The sequence below is a fragment of the Capronia coronata genome, assembly GCF_000585585.1.
Source record: "Capronia coronata CBS 617.96 chromosome Unknown acBCG-supercont1.1, whole genome shotgun sequence".
Taxonomy (NCBI): domain Eukaryota; kingdom Fungi; phylum Ascomycota; class Eurotiomycetes; order Chaetothyriales; family Herpotrichiellaceae; genus Capronia; species Capronia coronata.
The window spans coordinates 4096609-4117992 of NW_006912893.1; the positions used below are offsets into that span (position 1 = coordinate 4096609).

At 52.6% G+C, this 21384-nt stretch overlaps 9 protein-coding genes across 9 annotated transcripts; 7 read left to right on the top strand and 2 right to left on the bottom strand.

The window, feature by feature from the left end:
* Positions 1-1152: 1152 nt before the first annotated feature.
* On the top strand, positions 1153-2454 carry A1O1_01457 (uncharacterized protein; the record flags this gene model as incomplete). Its single annotated transcript, XM_007722370.1, has 1 exon — positions 1153-2454. The coding sequence occupies one exon, from the start codon at positions 1153-1155 to the stop codon at positions 2452-2454; it is 1302 nt and encodes a 433-aa protein (XP_007720560.1).
* Positions 2455-3369: 915 nt separating this feature from the next.
* Positions 3370-4428, top strand: A1O1_01458 (uncharacterized protein; the record flags this gene model as incomplete). Its single annotated transcript, XM_007722371.1, has 2 exons — positions 3370-3576; positions 3646-4428. The coding sequence occupies 2 exons, from the start codon at positions 3370-3372 to the stop codon at positions 4426-4428; spliced, it is 990 nt and encodes a 329-aa protein (XP_007720561.1).
* A 429-nt stretch (positions 4429-4857) lies between these two features.
* Positions 4858-5352, top strand: A1O1_01459 (4-carboxymuconolactone decarboxylase; the record flags this gene model as incomplete). Its single annotated transcript, XM_007722372.1, has 1 exon — positions 4858-5352. The coding sequence occupies one exon, from the start codon at positions 4858-4860 to the stop codon at positions 5350-5352; it is 495 nt and encodes a 164-aa protein (XP_007720562.1).
* Positions 5353-5979: 627 nt separating this feature from the next.
* A1O1_01460 (uncharacterized protein) lies at positions 5980-7419 on the bottom strand (the record flags this gene model as incomplete). Its single annotated transcript, XM_007722373.1, has 1 exon — positions 5980-7419. One exon carries the CDS (start codon positions 7417-7419, stop codon positions 5980-5982), a length of 1440 nt encoding a protein of 479 aa, XP_007720563.1.
* A 1678-nt stretch (positions 7420-9097) lies between these two features.
* A1O1_01461 (uncharacterized protein) lies at positions 9098-10347 on the top strand (the record flags this gene model as incomplete). Its single annotated transcript, XM_007722374.1, has 2 exons — positions 9098-9469; positions 9526-10347. The coding sequence occupies 2 exons, from the start codon at positions 9098-9100 to the stop codon at positions 10345-10347; spliced, it is 1194 nt and encodes a 397-aa protein (XP_007720564.1).
* Positions 10348-11874: 1527 nt separating this feature from the next.
* On the top strand, positions 11875-13073 carry A1O1_01462 (uncharacterized protein; the record flags this gene model as incomplete). Its single annotated transcript, XM_007722375.1, has 2 exons — positions 11875-12356; positions 12413-13073. The coding sequence occupies 2 exons, from the start codon at positions 11875-11877 to the stop codon at positions 13071-13073; spliced, it is 1143 nt and encodes a 380-aa protein (XP_007720565.1).
* A 1206-nt stretch (positions 13074-14279) lies between these two features.
* A1O1_01463 (uncharacterized protein) lies at positions 14280-15782 on the top strand (the record flags this gene model as incomplete). Its single annotated transcript, XM_007722376.1, has 1 exon — positions 14280-15782. One exon carries the CDS (start codon positions 14280-14282, stop codon positions 15780-15782), a length of 1503 nt encoding a protein of 500 aa, XP_007720566.1.
* A 99-nt stretch (positions 15783-15881) lies between these two features.
* A1O1_01464 (uncharacterized protein) lies at positions 15882-17519 on the bottom strand (the record flags this gene model as incomplete). Its single annotated transcript, XM_007722377.1, has 5 exons — positions 15882-16013; positions 16101-16405; positions 16514-16624; positions 16703-17028; positions 17107-17519. The coding sequence occupies 5 exons, from the start codon at positions 17517-17519 to the stop codon at positions 15882-15884; spliced, it is 1287 nt and encodes a 428-aa protein (XP_007720567.1).
* A 549-nt stretch (positions 17520-18068) lies between these two features.
* A1O1_01465 (uncharacterized protein) lies at positions 18069-19905 on the top strand (the record flags this gene model as incomplete). Its single annotated transcript, XM_007722378.1, has 2 exons — positions 18069-19407; positions 19457-19905. The coding sequence occupies 2 exons, from the start codon at positions 18069-18071 to the stop codon at positions 19903-19905; spliced, it is 1788 nt and encodes a 595-aa protein (XP_007720568.1).
* Positions 19906-21384: the final 1479 nt, after the last annotated feature.

Sequence of the window (21384 nt, forward strand, 5' to 3'; positions counted from 1 at the left end):
GAGCAGACGCTGGCGGAGGATCATCCATCTCGACTGGCGTCGCAGCACAATCTGGCTATTATGTTCTGGGATCTTGGCCAGCATCCTGCAGCGATCGAAATGATGAGACATGTCGTGGAAGTCCGCCAACGAGCCCTTAATGACGATCACCCTAATCGCATGGCTTCCGAGTGGTGGTTGAAATATTTTCGAAGATGAAAACTCTTAGTTAGAGTTGTTAGTGTCCAGTACACGATTCAAGCTATGATCCCTTCTATGATAGAGTCTATGGTATATAGTACACTAATGTGTCATGGACGAGTATGCACCACAGAGGAAATAGAGATATAGCATGGGACAGAGAGTGGTGGCAGCGGTGGTGGTGAGTCGCTCAAGCAGAGGGTTTGGTGTCTAGCATGTCTAGTCGAAACCGTCGAGGATGTAAATCGATAGCAGTACACCCTGCTTCGATGTCCGACCTAGGTAGAAGTGATGTCTCTTCAATGTCCATCTCTGTCTTGATGGGTCGACCCGTAAAGGGGCCCTTGACGATCTTTCAAGGGATGTAGTGATCGGACTTCAGAGCTAGTCCAGGCTGTGTTGTGGAGGCCTTGAGGCCAATTGCGTAGCTGACAGGTTGTTGAGAACGCAAAGAATCCTGGCAGATGGAGGAGCCATGCTCGACCACCACAGCCTTGTGAGCTGCAAGTTGCCCCTGAGTGTGGATTTGAACTATAGTGGGGTTCGTCAGGGGCTAAGCGACGCCGCTTTAGAGCTGAGATCAGGCTGGGGCGGGATTCCCAAAAGCGGCGGTGGATATATCCGAACCGGGTTGTTATCATCTAGTATCAAAAGAGTGGTGGGGCGAGATACGCAACGTCGAAGCTTGAACTGGCCCACGAGTAGTAGGTGAAACGGACGGCAAGTGAAGCAACGAGGCACAGCATACTCCATCCTTGATCCCTTCGCGCGACAACTCCTGCGTTTCAGCAGCCACGAGCCCATGTCCAATGGGCCCTTGAAGCATAGACGCTGACGACTAACCTGCGCGGATTATCTCGAGGATGATGATATCAGTACAATGTTGATGAAGGTATTGTCGTTGGTCAGCATTCACCGTCATCATCAATCGGATATTCATTCGGACTATTGAATCGAAAGCTATGAGACGAAATGCCTCAACAATCTTCATCTTCGCCTCCACCGTCGTCGTCTTCTCTAAGCAACCTCGTCCGTCTCACTCCGCTACAACTGAGTGATCTACCGGTCCATCCGGACCTGCCACGGCCGGAGACAGATGATGGAAAAGGGCGCGTTGACCTAGTGGCTTTTTTGACAGCCTTGCTCGACAACGGCGCCTCGTTTCTCAACCCATCCGCCTTCGCCAGCACCTTCAAGCACCAGTCGATGAAATCAAGTCCTCCGTCAGCTGTGCCTGTCGAGATCCTGGGATATTCAATTCCCAAGTCAGCCATTGCCCGAATCCAATGGTCTGGCTCTACTTCTGCCTCTGTGACTGGTGTTGGTCATGGTCTGAGCAGCACAAGTCCACCCTCAGTCGATGTGGGTGATCCAAACGGGTCAGCGACTCCAGTTGTGCCACGTGTATCACGCTCTACCCCATCCTCTTCATCTCTGGGCCCAGAAAACTGGGTCGCCCGTCGGAGCGTGCACAAAGACATATCCAGCAAAGATGTCACACGCCCAGGGCACGCATTGTGGGATGAATTCGTGTACGGCCTGCGCGACGACCATAGCAAGCACGAAGCAGACTTCACACCCACATTGTATGATGCGCATTGTGTGGTCGATTGGAGTGATGTACTGCAGCAGTCTCAAGTTCAAGAGACTTTGAGACGGAATGGATACATGGCCTGCAGTATGGGCGTGTATGAGATGTGCCATGTCATTCCGCCGCCGTTGAGTCCGAGGTGTTTTCCCGTGGTAGTGGTCACGGCGAGTATTTGTCGAGACTCTTCCAGCCTGAGTAAGGAGACAAATTTCTCCAGACCTGTCACAAGGACGAAGAGAGAGAATGAGGATGACGACGAGGATTGCTTCATCGCAGTCACGGTCCCGGTAGACCTGACATCCAGTCGCATTCCCGTTCCTACAGCACTGTACAGCACCCAACGCAACCTCCGCGAAGGAAAGACACCACAGCAGCGCAAACGAGTCGTTATGGGCGCCTACGCTGCCGTCGAAACAGTCAGACGTAAGCGGAACAGATCGTCATCGTCATCATCCACGACCGGACAACAGACCAGAGGCCAAGCTCAAGCCCAAGCCAACGGCAAGACAGAAAACCAACATGAGATCGAATGGATCATGGCCACGGCTAGTGATGCCAAAGGAAATCTGCCCCTATGGATGCAAAAAATGGGTGTCCCTGGAGCGGTGGCCAAGGATGTGGGATATTTCATGAAATGGATCAAGGGAGTGGATGATGCTGAGATGAAGAGTCGACGACTGTAAAGCCACCTCTCAATCAATGGCATGATGATCCAGATCCGTTGCAGCACTGGCATTTAGGATGCCGAATGGACGACTGAAACAGCGCTGCAGATATAATATCAAGATCAGACGATAAACAAATATACAGTCGGCTTCAAGCTCTTGTGACCTACTAAAGCTCCTGTCATGATGACAGCCATAATTGTGTCTCACTGTTGCCTCAGCATGGATCGACGGGCCGACTTCTTCCACCAGAACATTGTGGTTTGGCATGCCTCTCGACAGTGACTGTCGCCTATCTTCAAGATATGTTATACTGTGAGAGTCGGTTGAAGAGCTCGACTCCTCAAGACTGAACAGCAACCTACGCCAAGCCTGTGCAACGTACAATCGATCGAGAATGTTTGAGTCTGATTTGGTCAACTCCTCGAACTCAAACCGCCGCAATGGGACTTTGTGCTTCTGTCGTACTTCATCATCGTTATTACCGGAGGAAGTTATACTGACTATATAGGTATCCTTCAAGGCTATGATCATCAGTGAGACTGGACGAAGGAAGCCATGCAAGACAGCCCACCCCCTCGAGCCGTGTTCCACTCTGTGGCTGCTAGTATTCAACCCTCCTCCATCAGTCCCTCATTTCTCCAATGCTGCCGCTGCATGTCGATTTACCCCAATTGCACCACCACCACCACCATCTTCGGTGCCCGGGGTGCGAATTGGAACACGGTTCTCGGAACCAACTCTGATGGACGATCGATGTAGAGCTGGATTACGTTTGGCTTATAGACTGTGCTCCATAGCCAACATCGGTTTCTCCAATGAAGCTGATCACATCAGGAACATCGAAGGAGACTATTACGTTTCTGAATCTCTGAGAGAACTCCCTCGACATCACATCTCGGCCCTCCTGAGAGCCCAAGACCTCTCACGACAATGAACTTATCCAAGATCTCGGGGATCGGGTTCGTGGGCCTGGGCGCCATGGGACTGCCCATGGCCGGACACCTCGCTACAAAACTGCCCGGACAGATCAAGCTGTTCGTCTACGACATCAACCAAGCCAGTGTGGACCAAATACTCACGGACCACCCCGAACGAGTGGTCAAATGCACAAGCGCCAAAAACGTGGCAGACAAATCGGTATGCAAATTGATACTAATTTATCCATATCACCAGCAAAGCCAAGCTCACTGATGTGATGGGTGACAGTCAATCATCCTCACCATGCTGCCTGAAGGAAAACACGTGCGGTCTGTATACATGGATGGCGGGGCCGACACGATATGCGCGAGCGACGTATCCGGCAAACTTCTGATCGACTGCTCGACGATCGACACGGCCAGCAGCGTGGCCGTGAAAAAGTACATCCAGACGAAATCCCCTACGACATCCTTCTACGACGCCCCTGTCAGCGGCGGAGTTGTGGGCGCGCAGAAAGGCATGATCGCGTTCTTTCTAGGCTGCGACGGCAACGACCCTAACCTACCGTTCCTCACGCAGCTGTTGAAGTTCATGGGCAAAGACATCATCCCGTGCGGCGGGCTGTCGAAAGGACTCGCGGCGAAGCTGTCGAATAACTATCTCTCTGGGATCATCGCGATTGCGGTATCCGAGGCGATGGATATGGGTATGCGATCAGGTCTGGATCCGCGCGTCCTAGCAAAAGTCTTTGCGGCTGGCACGGCGCAGAACACCATTTGTGACCGGTTCTGTCCCGTGCCGGGCGTCTATGCTGAAGCCCCCTCGTCGAAGGGATATACCAACGGATTCAAGGTGCAGTTGATGCGCAAGGATTTCTCGCTGGCTTTGGAGATGGCGAAGAGGGTAGGTTCGCGAAATGTTCTCGGTGACGCTGGGCTGGCTACTTACGATGGTGCAAGCAATGATCCGCGGTGCAAGGATCTGGACTCGAGAGTGGTGTTCAGGTATCTGGGAGGTAACGAGGACTGGAAGAAAGAGGCGGACGACTCGACGGCGAAGACACTTGAGTAGAATCTAGGTTGTGGTGAGTATTGGAAGAGAAGAATAGATTCATTCCGCGGCGTAGTGAAACAATGGTCACTTGAAGAGCTTCTTCCACTCCGCGAACACCCTCCCTCTCTTTCCTTCGCCCTCCCCATCGCGGTCCCACAAAATTGGGGAAATCTTGTCGAAGGGAGTGAGTTTGGGGTATGGGGAAAAGTGCGGAGCGAAATACTGCGAGCGAGCGCGGAGAGCCCGCTTAAACACCGGAGTCAGGAGGGGTGCGACGAGCGCGGGGGGCAATGGAAATATATATGTGGAATTGCCAGGGTCAAGCAGAGAAGAATCATAGTGTATAGCCAGGCACAATCTAGCACCCCAAACTACCTCCAAGAAAGGAACATATATTACTTGCAAGTTGTGCTTGTGCTCAGCACCATCCCTCAAACTCCGGGCAGAATGTCGGACCCATCATCCTCATCCTCGTCGTCAGGCCCGAAATCCTCGACCGACCCGGCCCTCAAACCGCTCCACTCCGCACTCTTCGAGGCCGGCCTGGCCACGCGCCGCGCCGTCGTCGGTGACGTCTACGTCGACCGCGCCCTAGCCAATGGCTCGACCGAGTTCTCGCGGCCGGGCCAGGAACTCGTGACGGAATGGTGCTGGGGCTACGCGTGGACGCGGCCGGGCCTGGCCCGCCGCGATCGCTCGCTGCTGAATATCGGCATGTTGATGGCGTTGAACCGGGGCCCGGAGCTGGCTGTGCACGTCAGGGGCGCCAGGCGGAACGGACTGTCCGAGACGGAGATCCGAGAGGCCATCTTGCATGCGACGACGTACTGTGGGGTGCCGGCTGGGGTGGATGCTATGAAGATCGCCGAGAGGGTGTTGAATGAGATGGCTGAGAGTGGCGAGTTGGCGAGGGAGTTGGGAGGGAAGAGTGCTGATGCTTGAAGTTGAAGTTGAAATTGGAGGCTAAGTCTGTGAGAGATCGGGCGCGGGTGACTCCTGGTCTGCTCTCAAGTATCCTGTCTTCCCAAAGGACCCTGGGTTTCTAGGACAGGACCTCAATACGGTAGGAATCTGTGATTGTATATAATCGAAGAGCTGAAGATCAGTTTCATTATGTTGATGCTACCAATCCGGACGATGCTTGAGCTGGAGGTGTCTTTTCAAGATCATAAGAACAGGGACTGGGACAGATTGGATCTGAGAGAACCTCAAGGAATAGAATCAACCGACGTTGTGTGGAACAAGTCAGACCGTATCCTGAGGAATTGCTCGAGATTGACCGAGTCCAGGCAAGGGAGTAGACAATACTTTGGACAAGAGACATCAACCTCTGGATAAGTCCTTTTGTATGTCGAACAGAGTCAGATGCTCCCTGTGTCAATTAATAGTTTTGTTGATAAACATACCACCTTTCCATTTCATGTGTATACAGGCATGCATCCTTTTGTCCCTCCGCTAATATGCAGGAAACACCCAATCAAACATCATCGAAGCCAACCTTTTCGACCCGCACGACGCAGGTCCATTCAACGATTTCTCGTGTTGCTTTCTCCCGTTCAGAAAGTTGGCTCAAACAGCATCCACATCTGACACATGCTTGTTCTCACTCACACGATGCATCTCAGCACTCTCACCTGTGCTCTCTGATTGTGCTTTAGCACGCTCAAAGTCGACAGATGGGGCTGCCGTTGTCGCCTTCGCCCTCAGTGCATGTCTGATCTCCCTCACTGACCGCGTGTTCCAACTGTGGTAGTCGCTCATACTCAGAGGGAACAGGACCTTGTTCTCGGCCGTGGAAATGAAGGTCTCGGCACTGGGGGCCGGCATGCTCGTCAAGGCATCGATGTCACTGGCCAGTTCCCGACAGAAGCTGTCTAGCGGCAGGTCATTCACATCGTTGCCGAACGGATTCTCAATCTCGTACCCTATCGCGGCCAGGCCAAGAATGATGTACGCCGCCAGAACCGTGCCAAAGATCGAGACCCAACCCAGTGACTTGTAGAGCTGGAAAGGCAGGACGAGGATGTACACCCACGTGATCTGCGAGATGGATATCGAATACGCGGTAGGCACTGGAGTATTGAGGACACGTTCGGTGCCGGTGAGGACGTCGGCGAGAGCGGTGACATTGTTCATGGCTTGGTTGTGATGGACAGGCAGCTTGAGCTGACCGTTGTTCATGATCTCGTCCATGTATGCCGACAAATATGTGAGGATCTCGAGGGGGAGGTTGCCCAGATTGTCGCGCGATCGCTTCATGAGTTTCCGTGGGTTAGACTGGGCAAAGGAGATCCCTAGGTACTCGCCTGCTGCTTTCCACGGCGTATGTTTCTTCGGTTGGAGTTGTGCCTGATCCGCCTGGGCGGCCAACGTCTGGAGATGTCCAATCAACGGTTTGAGGTCAGGATATTCCGTGGATGGCTCGAACCGTAGACGATGCTTTAGTGCTACAGCAAACGCGTTGATCAAATTCAACGCTGTCAGCTTGCCCAGCAGATCAGCTTTCCCTTGCTCCTCGCTGATCTCATGTCGTTCGCCCGTATGTACCCATATTATGCGAGCCAGATTTCGTGAGGTGACCACCAACTGCGCCCAGTATTTTCTCCCCTCGCTGTATCTTTCATAAGCAGTGGAGGAGCGGAACGACAACGCCAGACCGACCACGAAGCCGGTGATTGTAAGCAGCACCGAATTGATGCCAAGGTCATGGACAAATTTCGATATACAAGTGACTGCTGTGGCCCAAGCTGCGACGAAAGTGAGAGGTAAGATCATCTTGGGTAGCACGCTCCCTCGTAGACGGAGAAAGTAGGGCCATTTCGAATGACGTTTCAGGTCCAGCGGGCCTACGAAATAGTCGTCGAGGTCAATGGAGTTGCGGGTCGGGGCTCGAAGGGCGATGGGCTTGAAATCCGGGTTTCGGCCTGGAGAAGGCAGCGTATTTGGCTGGGAGCCGTTGGCAGAGGCGAAGTCAGTGACAGCCAGTTTTAGGTCCTTGTTCTGGCTCATATTGACGGTACTGTCGGTGCAGAGGGAGGTAGCAGTCGACAGAGTCCTCAGTTTAGCAGGTCAAGGAAGTCCGCCGGGCGAGGACGACAACAGGACGATGACACCAAAAGGCAACAGAGGCAAAGAAATAGATCAACGCACAACAGTCAAGCAACGACGCCGGTGAAGTAGAATGAGGAAAAGAAGCGAGCAGCACGAAACAATTCACATTCAAGCAGAACATCTGGTGGTAAGAGGCCAGTCATCGTGGAAACGCATGGGGGCCGCCATCTCACTCATCCACTCATTCACTTATCCCCAGTCGTTGACCAGGTCATAAGCAGCGCGCTGACGGCCATTCCTGGAGAAGTCGACCTTCTCCTGACAATTGCATGGAAGCCAGAAAGCCTCCGGCTCCTTCAAGCTTCTGAAGCCAGTCGGAATGGATTACTGGCGGGGGCCAGAGGCTGCACGGGGTCAAGCCTTACTTCACTTAGGTGAAGAAGAGGTGGAAATCCAGCTGAAACAAGGAGTCGCGTTACAGGTAAAGGGCGACGGTTAGGCTCTAGCCTAAGAGCCTTGGCCTGTAACCCTTAGTAGAAGACCTCTTTAGTTGACCCCCTAGGCTCCTTAGGCTGCTCAGGCGTCTAGACTTCCTTGGCTGTGGGAGGCTGAGGAGACCGGTAAAAGTTGCCCATCGCCGGACCAATCCCGTTAACTGCAGTTAAAGAAGGATGTATTCTGGTACCTGGAATAGCAATGCATCCCCGGATTGTCCTAGATCCTCCATCACCTACACTGCAGTGTATTATATAGCAAAGATCTTTCCAACCCGCAGATCTTCAGCCAAGGGCTGTCGACTGATGTGGCAAGAAGTGGCCGGTGTCACCATTCCTCAATGCTACGACGTGATGGCGTTGCTGACTGTACTGTTTAGCCTCTACCTCACCCTGACGAGCCGCAGCTGAAAAGTCCTTTGTTGCTGGAACATCTTCGTGCGACGTGATGGATTCCGCAGGTTCGAAATACCGCCAGCCGTCTTGTACACCTTCGCTTCCGCATACCTGTCCCTAGGACGCGGGCCTGAATACAGAATTCGATCAACACGCCCGAGGGAGGGAGATTGAAGGTGAAAGGGCTGATGGTTCCTTGCATTTGAGCTAAAAGAACTAAGAAGAACTAAAAGAACCCTCGTTACTCATGCTCATTTCCTCCTGTTGTACGCGTGGAATTTCCACCAGTCGCACCCGCAATTCTTGCTAGCGACTCGGATTTCAACTCCCTTGCACATTGCGCCACAGCCAAATTCCACTTTTCCGGGTCATGGAGCACCAGCAGCAGCACCAGCAGCAGCGTTCTTTAAGTTGGGGCCTGGATGGCGGATACTAACTTATAAGGTATGCAGTGGCAGATGGCAGATGGCAGGGGGTGCGGCGGGCGAATGAACGTGGTCGTTCTCACCACTGCACTCCAACTGCGCAGCTATTTTTGATTTACAATAATCGCTGACTTCTCGTGTCTCCATTTCCGTTTCTCGTTCTCCCAAGAGTTCACTCTTCCCAACGATGGCCAGAACTCCATGGCCGGATTGCTTTGATCGCTGACCTGCAACTCATCATTCTTTGTTGTCACATTTCGCACTTCAGTCCTTTCCGTCAGTGACCCGTCGACTCCGAATCCTCCTCCTCTCGAGACAATGATGTCCGCCCTCCCCGCTCGTCTGACTTACATTCTGATCGGTCTCCTTGTGAGCGGCGTGCTCTTGTACGCCTCATTTCGCGCGCCAACTCCTCAAGAACAAGATGTGTTGGATTTCACGGACAGTTTTGCCCCCGGTCAGCATCGCTCGCAGGCCGGACCCGCCGCGACCGCAGCCGCAGAACTCGACGACGAGTCAATAGCCCGAGTGCAGAATGAAACCTTGGGCTTTCAAGAAATTTACATGATCTCTCTGCCTCTCCGCACAGATAAACGAGATTCGTTCGCTTTGCAGGCCGCCGTTTCAGGAATGACCTACACACAGATGGACGGAGTGGACGGCCATTCGGTTCCGGAGAAGGCTCTGCCCTACGTACGTCGCAAAGTGCACATTGTTCTACTGGTCGCGTTGCTAACGAGTCCCTCCAGACTATGAACCAGAGCCCCAATGCTGTCGGTTGTTGGCGTGCTCACCTCGACGTGATCCAGAAAATTGTGCGTGAAAAGGTCTCAACAGCTCTGATATTCGAAGATGACGCCGATTGGGATGTTTCATTCAAGACACAGTTGGTGCAGTTCGCAAGAGGGTCGAGATACATTCTGAAGACTCCGGCGCACGATTCGCCCTTCTCTCCGTACGGCGATGGCTGGGATATGCTGTGGATCGGTCATTGTGGTACCTGGGTGCACCCCGACGACAATGGCCGATTCTTCGTGATACCTGACGATCCCACCGTCGAACCACCCCAACTCCGCCGCAATGTCGATACACCCGACATGTCCCGTTGGGAACGCGGTCCAAACGGGGACAATCAGACTCGAATCGTGTTCAGCGCCGAAGGGGGAGTGTGTACTGCTGCCTACGCCATCTCGCAACAGGGCGCTCGCAAGGCACTCTACCATATGAGCATGGAACCCTATGACAGTCCGATCGACTGGGGGTTTGCCAATCTCTGCAAAGACAAGGCCTACAACTTCAACTGTGTGTCGGTCTTTCCCCAGCTCGTGGGCGTATCTCGGCCTACGGCGAATACCAGTAAATGGAGCGATATCGGGTACGGTGACGATGCCAACCGAGGTGTGGAATCTGCCAATGCCCAACATCTGGTGTATTCGACCCGGCTCAACATGGCCAATCTCCTTGCCGGCAAGACAGTGTTTGACAGTCAATACCCCGACTCGACTCCTCCACAACTGGATATCAAAGACATTGGCAGAGCTGTTGGCCATATCGAGGTCCTGGATCCTTAGCGACCATCCTAGTCGAAAGGCTTCAAGCTTTCTTTACATTTACACCACTTTTTCAGGCCTCTGAGGGTGCCAAAACCTCACCAAGGCTGTCACGGGGGACATATATTGAAGGTCTTTTGGAAGACTTGGAACAGAAAGAAGATTCGCCTATGTTGGGTCTTTCTGGTCACTCAGTCACGGCCCCACCGGCATCCCATCCGATACGCCAAAGGACCATCGACATCGACCGCTGGTTCCAGAGGATAGGGCTATCGGCAGATCTGATATGATCACTGAAACAGCGAGGTGGTGCCACAGATCGGGACCGAGAGGGTCATTCCCGTTGGTCCCGACTGAGAGCCCGACCCTCGGCTACGGTTGATGCATGGGGCCGGCAATCAGCCATGCAGATGCCGGGGATGCAGTGTATGTACTCCTATGCCACGTCCCTTGGAGGACACCTCCACGACGGAGGAAGTATCTGGAGATATATCAGGTACAGTGGATGACACGATCAGCATGGGATTACAATATTTGGTAGAAGATACCCACCCACAGCATAGTTGGACGGTGAGACTATTATATTTCTTGGTGTACAACAGTCAAGCGTCTTCATACCGTGCTCTGTGTCTATACTAGTATTTGATTAACCACCACTCAGTCTTTGATGACTAACTGAGATCTCGTCGACCGTTGAAACGGAGGTGCTTATCGATAGTAAACAGCTTGAAACTGACCCTTGAACCCTGCTTGAAGCGAATCTCCGCGTCGGAAGATTCCTCCCCTGTATCAAAGATCCGATCAGTGATTTCCAGGAGCTTCGCGCCCCAGTTCATTCGCCCTGTGCGCCCCTGGAATGGCCTTAACGCCTCACGGCCAGGGATGAAAAGTACCAGAAGGACCCACGAGAGGGGGGTGGGGAAGGTTGTCTCTACTCTCATCCATCCTCCATCCTCCACCCACAAAGGTCGTCGGGAGCCTGCGTCTGCTCTACTGGTGATTGGGTGTAGAGGCATATAGGCACCACAACGATCGGGTCTATGCTGGATCTGAAAAGGACACCAGCAATCAATTTGAGATTAAGCCCAAGCACAAGCCTCTCTAGCCAGGTGAATTATTTGATTCTGGCTCACACCAATTCGGTGGACTGTCCACTGTGTCCAGTGTCTCAACCCCCTGAACATGTCAGTCGCAGGGAGCGCAGCTGCCACTCGTCAGAATGGCTGAACTGAATTGGGTGGAAACTGCGCGCTCCCGTTGCTGACACGGCGCTCTTTACTCTGTAAGCACTGGCACTGACCACCGTGCCTCTCTCTCTCTCTATGGCTGACGCCCTTGCTCCCCAGCATAGAACTATCGACTCCTCCTTCAAGTTCTACTTCTACTGCTAGACCCGGCGCCCGCGCTCCTTCCCAATGAATGTCCTTGCCCAGTCGCTCTTTACCATTTTGCCCTGCTCTGTCTCTGCCAGGCTTCAAATAACGCGTTGTCCTCCTTGACGGCAGGCCGCGACTCGATCCCTCTCCTAATTCAATCTCGAGCCCACCAATGGAGTCTCCCAGTTCGCCGCGGAATATCAACCCTTTACACCAGTTGTATGGCTCGCGCAGGACGCTACGATGGATCATCTTCCTGGCCGTCGCAGCCTTAGTGACGCTCTACATCACCGGGCAAAGCTACAATACCGTGACGCCAACGTCGACGTCAAGGCCCTTTAAGTCGTCCACGAAAGCGAAATACATTTCCCCCGCGCAGTTGATGGAGAGACCCATCTCCAAAGACCTGCAGACGATACCGCGGTTGTTTCATCAGAGCTGGACTTCGACGGACCTACCAGACAAATTCGAAGAATGGAGTGACAGCTGTCGCAAAGCGCATGGCAACTGGGAGTGGGTGTTGTGGACGGATGAAGATAATGAAAACCTGGTCCAGAGGCACTTCCCATACCTGCTGCAGACATATCAGAGCCTCCCAGGGGCCATTTTAAAGGCCGACCTGGCGAGAAATCTGTACATGTATATGTTTGGAGGGTAAGATCTGCTCATGTCGACCGAGACATCCCCAGACATACTAACTGGTGACCCAGTGTTTATGCCGACCTGGATGTGGAATGCTTGCGACCAACGGACGAGCTCTTCAAGGAATTCAACGTTACTACCGTCTCCCACGCCAAACCTCGACCCGTGTCCACCCACGACATGCAAAAGAGCGGTCGCAAGGCGTTCTTTGGCAGGATGGGAACTGACACTTCCTTCGAGAATTCCATTCCCAATGCTTGGATGGCCTCCACACCCGGCCATCCCTTTTTCCTCCTCGTCGTCGAGTCGGTGGTGAGGGGTCTCTTGGATGGATCCAGCGCAGGCAAATCACCAGAAGCGGTCACCGGCCCTGTCAAACTGTTTGACATGATCAACGAATACTCCGCTCCCGAAAGTATCTACGCCGGAGAAAACCTCGACAAGCATGTGGCTAAGAACCCAACCGCCAAGCAATTCACTCCTCGCAGAGGTCTGGGCCATTCCATCGAGGTCCTTCCTTTCCGATATATCTTCCCCTATTCATGGCACCGAGACGGTGAGGCGTTCCGCGAGGTGTGTTGGGCCACGCAGAAAACCTTTGATGCCGAGAGATGCAAGCTGCTTTTGGCAACCGACCATTGGCCCAGCTATGCCATCACGTACTGGAGTCACACCTGGGCGGGCGAGGGACATGACGAGTCAAATGTGCAACAATTGGAAAATGAGTGAATGACGCGGAGGTTTCCTGGTTCGAAAAGGTTTCGAGGAGTTGCTTTTCGCGACGGCGATGGTGGTCTTTCATTGACATTAGGCGGTGTATACCTGCTTGGCTGGGGCGATGTGCTGTGGACATGTTTGGCGTTGTGGAAAGGAATGCCTGAACAGCATGCTTGCCCGGATTTGAAGCATGGTGGAAATCCCTTTGCTGGGTCTATGTAGGAGAGGGTGTGTTCTTTCAGACCAGATCAACCATTCCAGAATTACATGGACTAAATATTCTATGGCTACATCAACACTACCCCAAATGCTGTCCGCTGCTTATCTGTTCTGTTGAGATTTCTGTTCTGTTCGTGCAGCTCCTGCGAGTGCGAAGATGGATTAGACCCGCTGGCAGCTTACACGCTTGATGTCTCGGCAATCGATCCACAATATAATCGAGATATTGATACCGATTGATCCAGATCTGAGACCCTACTAGTCATGGGCGACAACCTTGAACAGTATGTCCGTTTGAAAAAGGTACACAGGTAAGTTCCATGCTACCAACAACAACGGAGACCAACAAGGCAGAGGCAGGGGCAGAGAACGAAGACGAAGACGGTGTCTGGTCTTCGGCTCACCATGTGGGAACATGCAATCTAGAGCCGGTGTCTCAATGTTTCCGTTGATTTGCGTATCTGGTCATGCAACGCCCTCTGTAGGCGACTCGACAGCCTCAACCGGTGTGCAGCTGAACAGAGTCTAGACCTTTAGTTGGTTTATGTTTCACTAGCCTCAGATCTACTATGCCAGTCAATTGCGGCCTAGGGAGCTTACTCCCCTCATGCCTCCCAAGCCTGCGTCTGTACTACAGAGGGTTGGAGAAGGAAAGACTCGACTCTCTGCTGGACCAGCCAGTGTGACAGCCATCAACATTCCTTCTGCATGCCAAGAGAGCGTGCGGTGTGAATGCCAGTGCCACTGGACGCCTCAGTCAGCCTTCTATCGTTGGAGCTCTTCTAAGATGGACCTCATCTGTTCCATGTTCGGCAAGTGGTTGAATCGGTGTTCAAGCCATCGAGACATCAAGTTTTCTGCAGAGAGATCGAGACATGGGTTGGATTAGGGATGGAGTTCGGAGTCTTGAGACATTGGACACCCTTGCGGTCATGGTCAGTTTCACCAAGATAAGGCATTGGAGCTTCGAAAGATTTGCTGAGACTTGATCAGCAAAGCATGCGGCTACTTGCCTGCTTGTCCTGGCTGCTGACACACCGCATATTGATGAACAAAGGCTTCATCTTGCGTCGCAAGGGACTCTCCACCGACACGATCGCCAGCCTGGTCATTGGGCTTACGGCAACAGCTTGGACCTCTTCTGTACTTGTTCACCTCTACAACACAGAGACACGATGGGAGCCTTCGCAGCAGCAGAGCTGGGAGCAGGGGACTGTATTGCGGACACTAGCAGGCCTTGCTGATGCACCTCTCCTGACACAAAACCTCTTCGGCTTCTGGCTCGTCAGCTGGCCAGACGGGATTCGAGCAGAACGAAATCGAAACGACGGCTATAAGCCCTATCTCTGGTCGCTGGCCGGTCTCCGAGGTCCGTTCGACTGGGCTTCGGGGATCCATTCCGGCTTCTACAGAGCACTGGTCGTTGTCATTGCCGTTTCCGTTTCCGTTCCAGCCATTGCTGCCGTCCTGGTCGGCAATCCCTTGACAGGCATTCTCAACCTGGCAGGACTTGTGTTGTTCCTGGTGAACGGGGTCGGGAACAACCCCTACGTCCGAGCCTCGCACCGCTACGCAAGTGACAGACTCCGCATCGCGTTGCCTACCAGCCATCACGAAGGCACAACGTACATCCTCCCCAGCAGAGGAACGGGCATAGACGCCGTGTGGACACCCAAGATCCAGAACGAACACCTGGAGGCCGACCAGGAGATGATGACCTTGTTCGCGAAGATGCGGTCGGGGCGCTGCTCCGTCGGCGAGCCCTTGGAACATCTTCGGAAATGCCTGGCGCTCTATCATCCACGCGCACTCCTGTCCACGTCGGAAGTGCAACTGCTCGCCTCGTGGATCTATGCCGAGAAAGCACCTGGCGATCCATCTCTGCGCACCATCCACTGTGACCGCGCCCCCGGCGTACACCTGGTTGGCCGAGACTTGATGTTCGCCCTCTGTCACGCCGAGTACATTGTTTTCATGGAACAAGGCCGCCTTCCAGCCGTGACTCGCGACAAATTGGGCACTCTACGGCTTCTTTCGCGCAGTGGAGCTGGAGTAAACTCCGAGACAGATACACATACGATTGGCTTCAGGCCTGGAATGGCCGGCTACAAGGAAGCCGTGCAACACATCTACGCCATCTTCGACATGGCAGTTGAGGACCATGCGATGCAGTTTTCTTCCACGCCGCCTCCGCCCTATTCGTATGCCCTGCACAGCTCGCCTTCGACCATCGAAGAGTATGTGTCACAATTGTGGGACGTGAGTACGCAAAACAGCGAGTCGACCTTCAGTGCCCTGTATTTTTTCACGACCGTGTGGTTCATGGAATTGGGCAACTTGAATGGCTTCCACATCTTCCCCCTGCGGTGCAAGACCAGAGATGGAGACCTGGTGAGCCAGCAGATTGCGTGGCGGCAAGCGTGGTACTCGGGCTGTATAGCTCAATTGGTTGCCGTGAGTCCGATGCTGTTTGGTCTTTTTGTGGTAGGATTTGTAAATTGAACAGTGAACACAACTTGAGAAACATGAAAGTCTTGGAAATCTCTATTGAATGATCGGCTGAAGCTACAACATTCCTCAAAATGTCCGGTTGTGCCAGAGCTAGAATAGAACGGCGTCTTCAATCTCGAAGAACCCATCTTCGGTGACGCGCCACATGGTGCTCTCGCCAGAGTCCGGCGATTTCCTCACCTCAACCACCAAGTCTCGTCCGTCAAGCTGGTATACAAAACCCTGGTTAAACGACAAAATCAGCTCACGTGGTGCGTCGAAAGGGACAGACCCCTTGATGAAGAATAACAAGGAGGGATTTCCACGTACATTCAACCCCTCGGCGACGGAGAGCTTGACCGGAAACCAGAAGCACTGGTTTCGTTCAAGCTCCGTCAAAGGCTCCAGAGGTGGCAGGTAGATCTTGTGGTTTCTGATGCGTCCACTGCCTATCTGTTCAGCTATGAGGCCGTGGAAGTGCATCTCTAGCTTGTCAAGCACGAGAGCAGGGACCGGCTGGCGAACGACAGGAGCCAGAATGTCAAACAGGTGATCCTGTTCCAGCGCTATGGCGATCTCAAGGGCCGTCAGGTCCGGATAGTTGAATTCTTGTGCGGAAAAGCTTCGGAGGGTTCCTATGTTTTGAAGTCCTGGTTAGATTGTTCGATCGCTCATCTCGCAGGAGCCTGGAAAATGGAAAAACACAACAAAACAAAATGAGAAAAGGGGTGCCAATGTCGTACGTGAGGCGCCATATTTCAGAAGCGTTTGGACGACCTCGACCGTCGCTCCATTGTACGCGGCTTGATGAAGGGGCGTAAAGCCCGACATATACTGACACCCCTCCATCGTCTCTGGAGAGGAGATCAAGGCATTCTGTTAGTTTTTTTCTTGCTTTCATTGTCCTCTGGAGAGGTCTGGCACAAACTTACGTAGACGCATTGCGTTCCCCCATAGCTCCCCATGATTTCTCCACCCGACTTGAAGGGCATGGTGTACTTTGTCCCATCTGCCCCAGTAAGCGCCGTCTGCAAGTCGTGTTCTTTCACCGAGATATTCCTCGGAGTGGCCATCCACGAGAATGTGGCCTAGCCAAGTCCTGATATTAAGAGGAGTGTGAGGCTGAGCAGGCTCGGGGGTGTGTCCATGTTGTTCTTCCACAATATGCAGATCTTTGAAGGGCTCGTGGAGCGTGGATTGAGTTATTATGTGATTCTTAATCGACTCTATGTCCCTCCTAGTGGTGGCTATCGTCTGCCTTTATATTTCAAAATGTCAGCGTGTTAGAGAGGGACAGGGTCACAGGGCTTCAACTCTGAACTTCGAACGAACTCACGTGTTGATGAAGGTGAACAAGTCGAGGATTTCGTCCTCCTGATCCTTCATCTTCTTCACCAGTGTCCCAATGGCGGAGCCTTTTGTGGCCCAATGGAACTTTGCCTTGATATCCAGGCTGGCCTTGCCTTGCACGATCTGACCCGCCACCTCTTGCAGCTCGTTCGTGGTTGTCTTCCATGCCTGCCCGTCAATGGCAAGCGCAAAATCCCGGGCTGGCCCGTTCATTAGATCTTTCAGCATTACTCGTAGCATCTCGAAGAAATTGCGTGACCTCTGTATTCGTTCCAGGAGCTGCTGTAGTTCCTTTTTCGCGTTCTTCATCTTTTCCACGAAGCGCTTCAATTGGCCCATCACCTCGACGCAGATACTGGCAGACTCGGCTGCCAGCGACAGACAAGTGGCTGGGTCCATCTTGAGTTTCGGTTTGGCGAGCAAAGTCTGATAGCAAGTTTCTCATCTATTCCAGTGTCAACTCTCCGTCTCAGAGTGCCGGCCTTTCTTTGGTTTGGTTAGATATCAGGACTTGGGGAGAGAAGGTCTCCGATCAATCTAGAGGAGACACAGGTCTTGGAAAAAGTAGTCTTTGTCTGCGGCTGAACTTTGAAGGGAGAAGGTGAGGCTGGAAGAGACATCAGGCTGGGTCGAAAGGACCAGACCTGGATCGTATTCCTTTACCCCTCCTGTGTGACTGCATGGTGCCGACCTGCTTCAACCAGAGCCGTCAACCACGATGCCCTGCCTATCACATGTGATACGATGCCACTGTGCATCAAGTCACAAAAGGTGGCGCACTCAGAGCCAGCTGAGTCTCTTAGCCAGGAAAAGGGTCAAATAACCAGGTGCTGGCCCCTCCTCAGCCTGATCATGGTTCAGGCAGGTATCCTACCGATCATCTCTCCATATCGTCTGTCCACAGCTTCCGCGCCGTTGAAGCCTTACCTGGGGTGTATTGAAACCAGAATGGCCGATCAACAGCGGTTTTTCGGCGAAACCTTTGACAATGTCTCTCTCAGATCAACTTTCGGGGGCAAGCATGAGTCGGAACGGATGAAGTTGCTTCGCGGCAAGATTCAACAGGTACGGCAGCATTGGGCCACAAAGGAGACGTATGAAGAACTCACTCGGATCGTGGGGGAATATTGTAAGCTGGGAAACCGACCCAAGCAGGTGAGAAGTGTCGTGTCTCGTCTGTTGTCGGGATTTCATGATTTTGTCGACATGGATCGCGGGCCGAACCACCTGTCAAATGCGGCGGCTCAGGAACAATACGATGCGCTGGAACTCTATTGCTCAGCACAAGGCTATACCTATTTATTCGGAGTCATGGCGACGGCGCTTCGAGCAAGCGACCCTCATGATGATCTGCTATTGACCGCCACGGCATTGACCGAGTATTTGACCATTGACCTCTACAATCTGAGGCTGTCCCAGATCGGTGATCCTCAATACGCCAATTTCCAAGGGGTCACATACCGTGGCCTTCGGATCCCTCAGGCAATGCTGGAGGAATATGAACAGATCATGGCAAGACCAAACTTGGCTGAGCGCAACTTTGCGGTGCCTTTGGCCTTGTTGTCCAGTTCGACAGACGAAAGGATCATGCAGACGTTTGCTGCACCAACGGCAAAGGAGTCACAGCTCGTCCGAATGCACTGGACCATTCACATCCACGGCCTGGATCCTGATCTACTCAGAGCATACCGACGTCGATATCCAAACAGTGTGGTCACATCAATATGCGCAATGCCCGTTGGCCGCATCTCTCCCATTGGTGAGAAGGAGGTATTACTGAGAGGCGCCTTCTTCCAGCTCATCGCCATCGAATCCGAGACTCACAATGATATTCAGATCGTCAATCTTGTGGTTGCTATGATCAATGCGAACAGAGATCATGGGAGTGAGCACGCTTCCGATGAGGGCGAAAAACAGAGCCAGCGAGCAGCTTTCAACCGCATCGTGGCTGCATCCAAATTCGAGGTGTGCTCCCGGTTATCAGAGCAATATTCCGAGTCAGATGCGAAAGAGTACAAGGAGTTACAGAGGCAAAGACTGGTCGAGGTTCGGAAAGAAGATGACATCAACGTGTCTCTGAATGCCGACCTGGCCGATGCAAGATCTTCGAAGGTAGCCGTCTGGGTCGGAGGTGCTCTTGTCGACAGTTATCCACGACACTATGCATCTCTTCGCCGGAAATGGCAACATGCTCTGCACAAAGGTCGCTGGAAAGATGCACAAGAGATCCTGGCAAGAGAGTATGATTGGAAGCGTCGTGAGTGGTTCAATGTTGGGAAATTGCATGGTAAGACTCACAAATCCTTTGACCCTTGACTAGAATTGACAGTCATTAGTCAAAAATGAAGATGTTGTTGGGGAGAACTTGAGCCTGCTGCATGAGCTTGTCAACCAAACAGATCTACATGAAGGGAAACTTGCCTACTGGGACGAATTGATGCATGAAGCAGAAAAGCCTGATGTCTGGAGTGAGTTCAAATCAAACAATCTCGGCTTTCTGCGGTATGGTGATGACAATGTTTTGACTGGACTGACACAACACCAAGAGTCTCTGCGATCATTCGACGCCGCTGCAAAGACTGCCGAAGAAATGGCCCGTGACAACGGGCTCTTCGAAATTGCTGATCGTCTTCGGCCCAAGTTTGTCCACGAGTTCGTCCCTCATGTGCTGGCGAAGCTTGAGACCCAATTGCATCAAACCATGAAAGAAAAAGCAGGAGATCTGGTGAGTTTCACAACAGTCGGCGTACATATTCACCACAACTGGCAAGCTCGGATTAGCTGATCCGTAAGTCGGTAGATTGATGACCACGTCTTCTATATGCCGCAACTGTCGGTGCTGGCTGAAATGGACAATCCTGAAATGTGGATCCCGATTCCACGCATGTACGGTGTAAGTACCAGCTTGCCAGCCCGCACCCTGAAGGAAAGAAAATAGAAGAAAAAATGAGGCTGATCTCCTTGGGGTTTCTTCTTCGCAGGGTTTCCTGGTAAAGCTTGACTTTGTTGACCAAAACCCCGTCCTGCATGTCACTGTCTATGAGACAGTGGTGGGTCAAATCCGCCAACGAGAAACACACGTCGATATTGCCGGTTGAATAGAGGACTGTCAGGATCATCGTCTCAGTGTATAGAGAGTGACTGACTGTGGGGAGAAACCCAATAAGAAGAGGAGTTGGGTCTCATCATAGCTGTACCCATAACATTGATCAAGAAAGGTCGACGGCGAAACCAAACAACGACCAAGAGACGGTCTTTCACTGACAGTCATCAAAGAGACTTCTGTCACAACAAGTGAAAGCCTAGTTGAAACCGACAAAGGATGATCTCTGAGGGTATTGTGCTCAACTCTGTAATCGGAGGAGAGAGATAGGAAAGCCACTCGACCTGTTCGAGGCACTGAGCCTCGATTTGGAAACAAACGCTATCTATCACCTACCTGTTCTCGGCGACGATGATGCCCCTGGTAGACAGCCTCACCGGGCAATTCAACAGCCGTGGAAGTGGAAGACGAAGGAGGCCAGAAAGGCTCGGGAGAAGCTCTAGCCTCGTAGGACATGCTGGTAGATAGAGTGTTCCATTCCATCCGTTGCCTAGTCACCTGGAAGTCATCGTTGACCGTGACGGAGGATCTTGCGGACGAAGAATTACTGCAGTGTTGAAAGCAGCAGGCCGGGAAGAGTACAGCCTCCATTGGTCGTCAAGAGGATGGATCTTGCGCCCTGTTCTTGTGCTCAAGCAAAACGCTCCTGTCGTAGACATTGATGCATATCTGTTTCACAGTCTCTCTCAAAAAGGGGAGAAGACGTCACGTCGACAGAGTTTGGCCGTTGGCCAGCATTGTCCGACATCATCTGACATTGTCTGAAGAAAGATTTGCCGTGACCCAGATGGGCAAAACTGGTGCTCTGTACCTATTCTCACTAGCAGGTTGCAGTAGTCGATACCAGAGTCCAGACATTTTAAGCCTCACCAGTCCATCCTGTGCGAGTGTACTTGGATGGGGTCCCAACAACGTTTCCAGGATCTGATAACCGCCTAATATCAATGGAGAATATGTAAACATCAAACAACAATTCCCAAAAGCTGCCCAGGGCATGACTTACAAGTTTCTCGGCTTCCAACAATCTCTCTCTTCATGCCCAACACGATCCTGATACAAATGGAGACGTCATCTCCAGTTCCCTGCCAGTGCAATCTTCTTATACATGCCTAGTTTCAAGTCTCCTGTTGCCTTGATCCTGGTCTCGTACCAAAACCACTG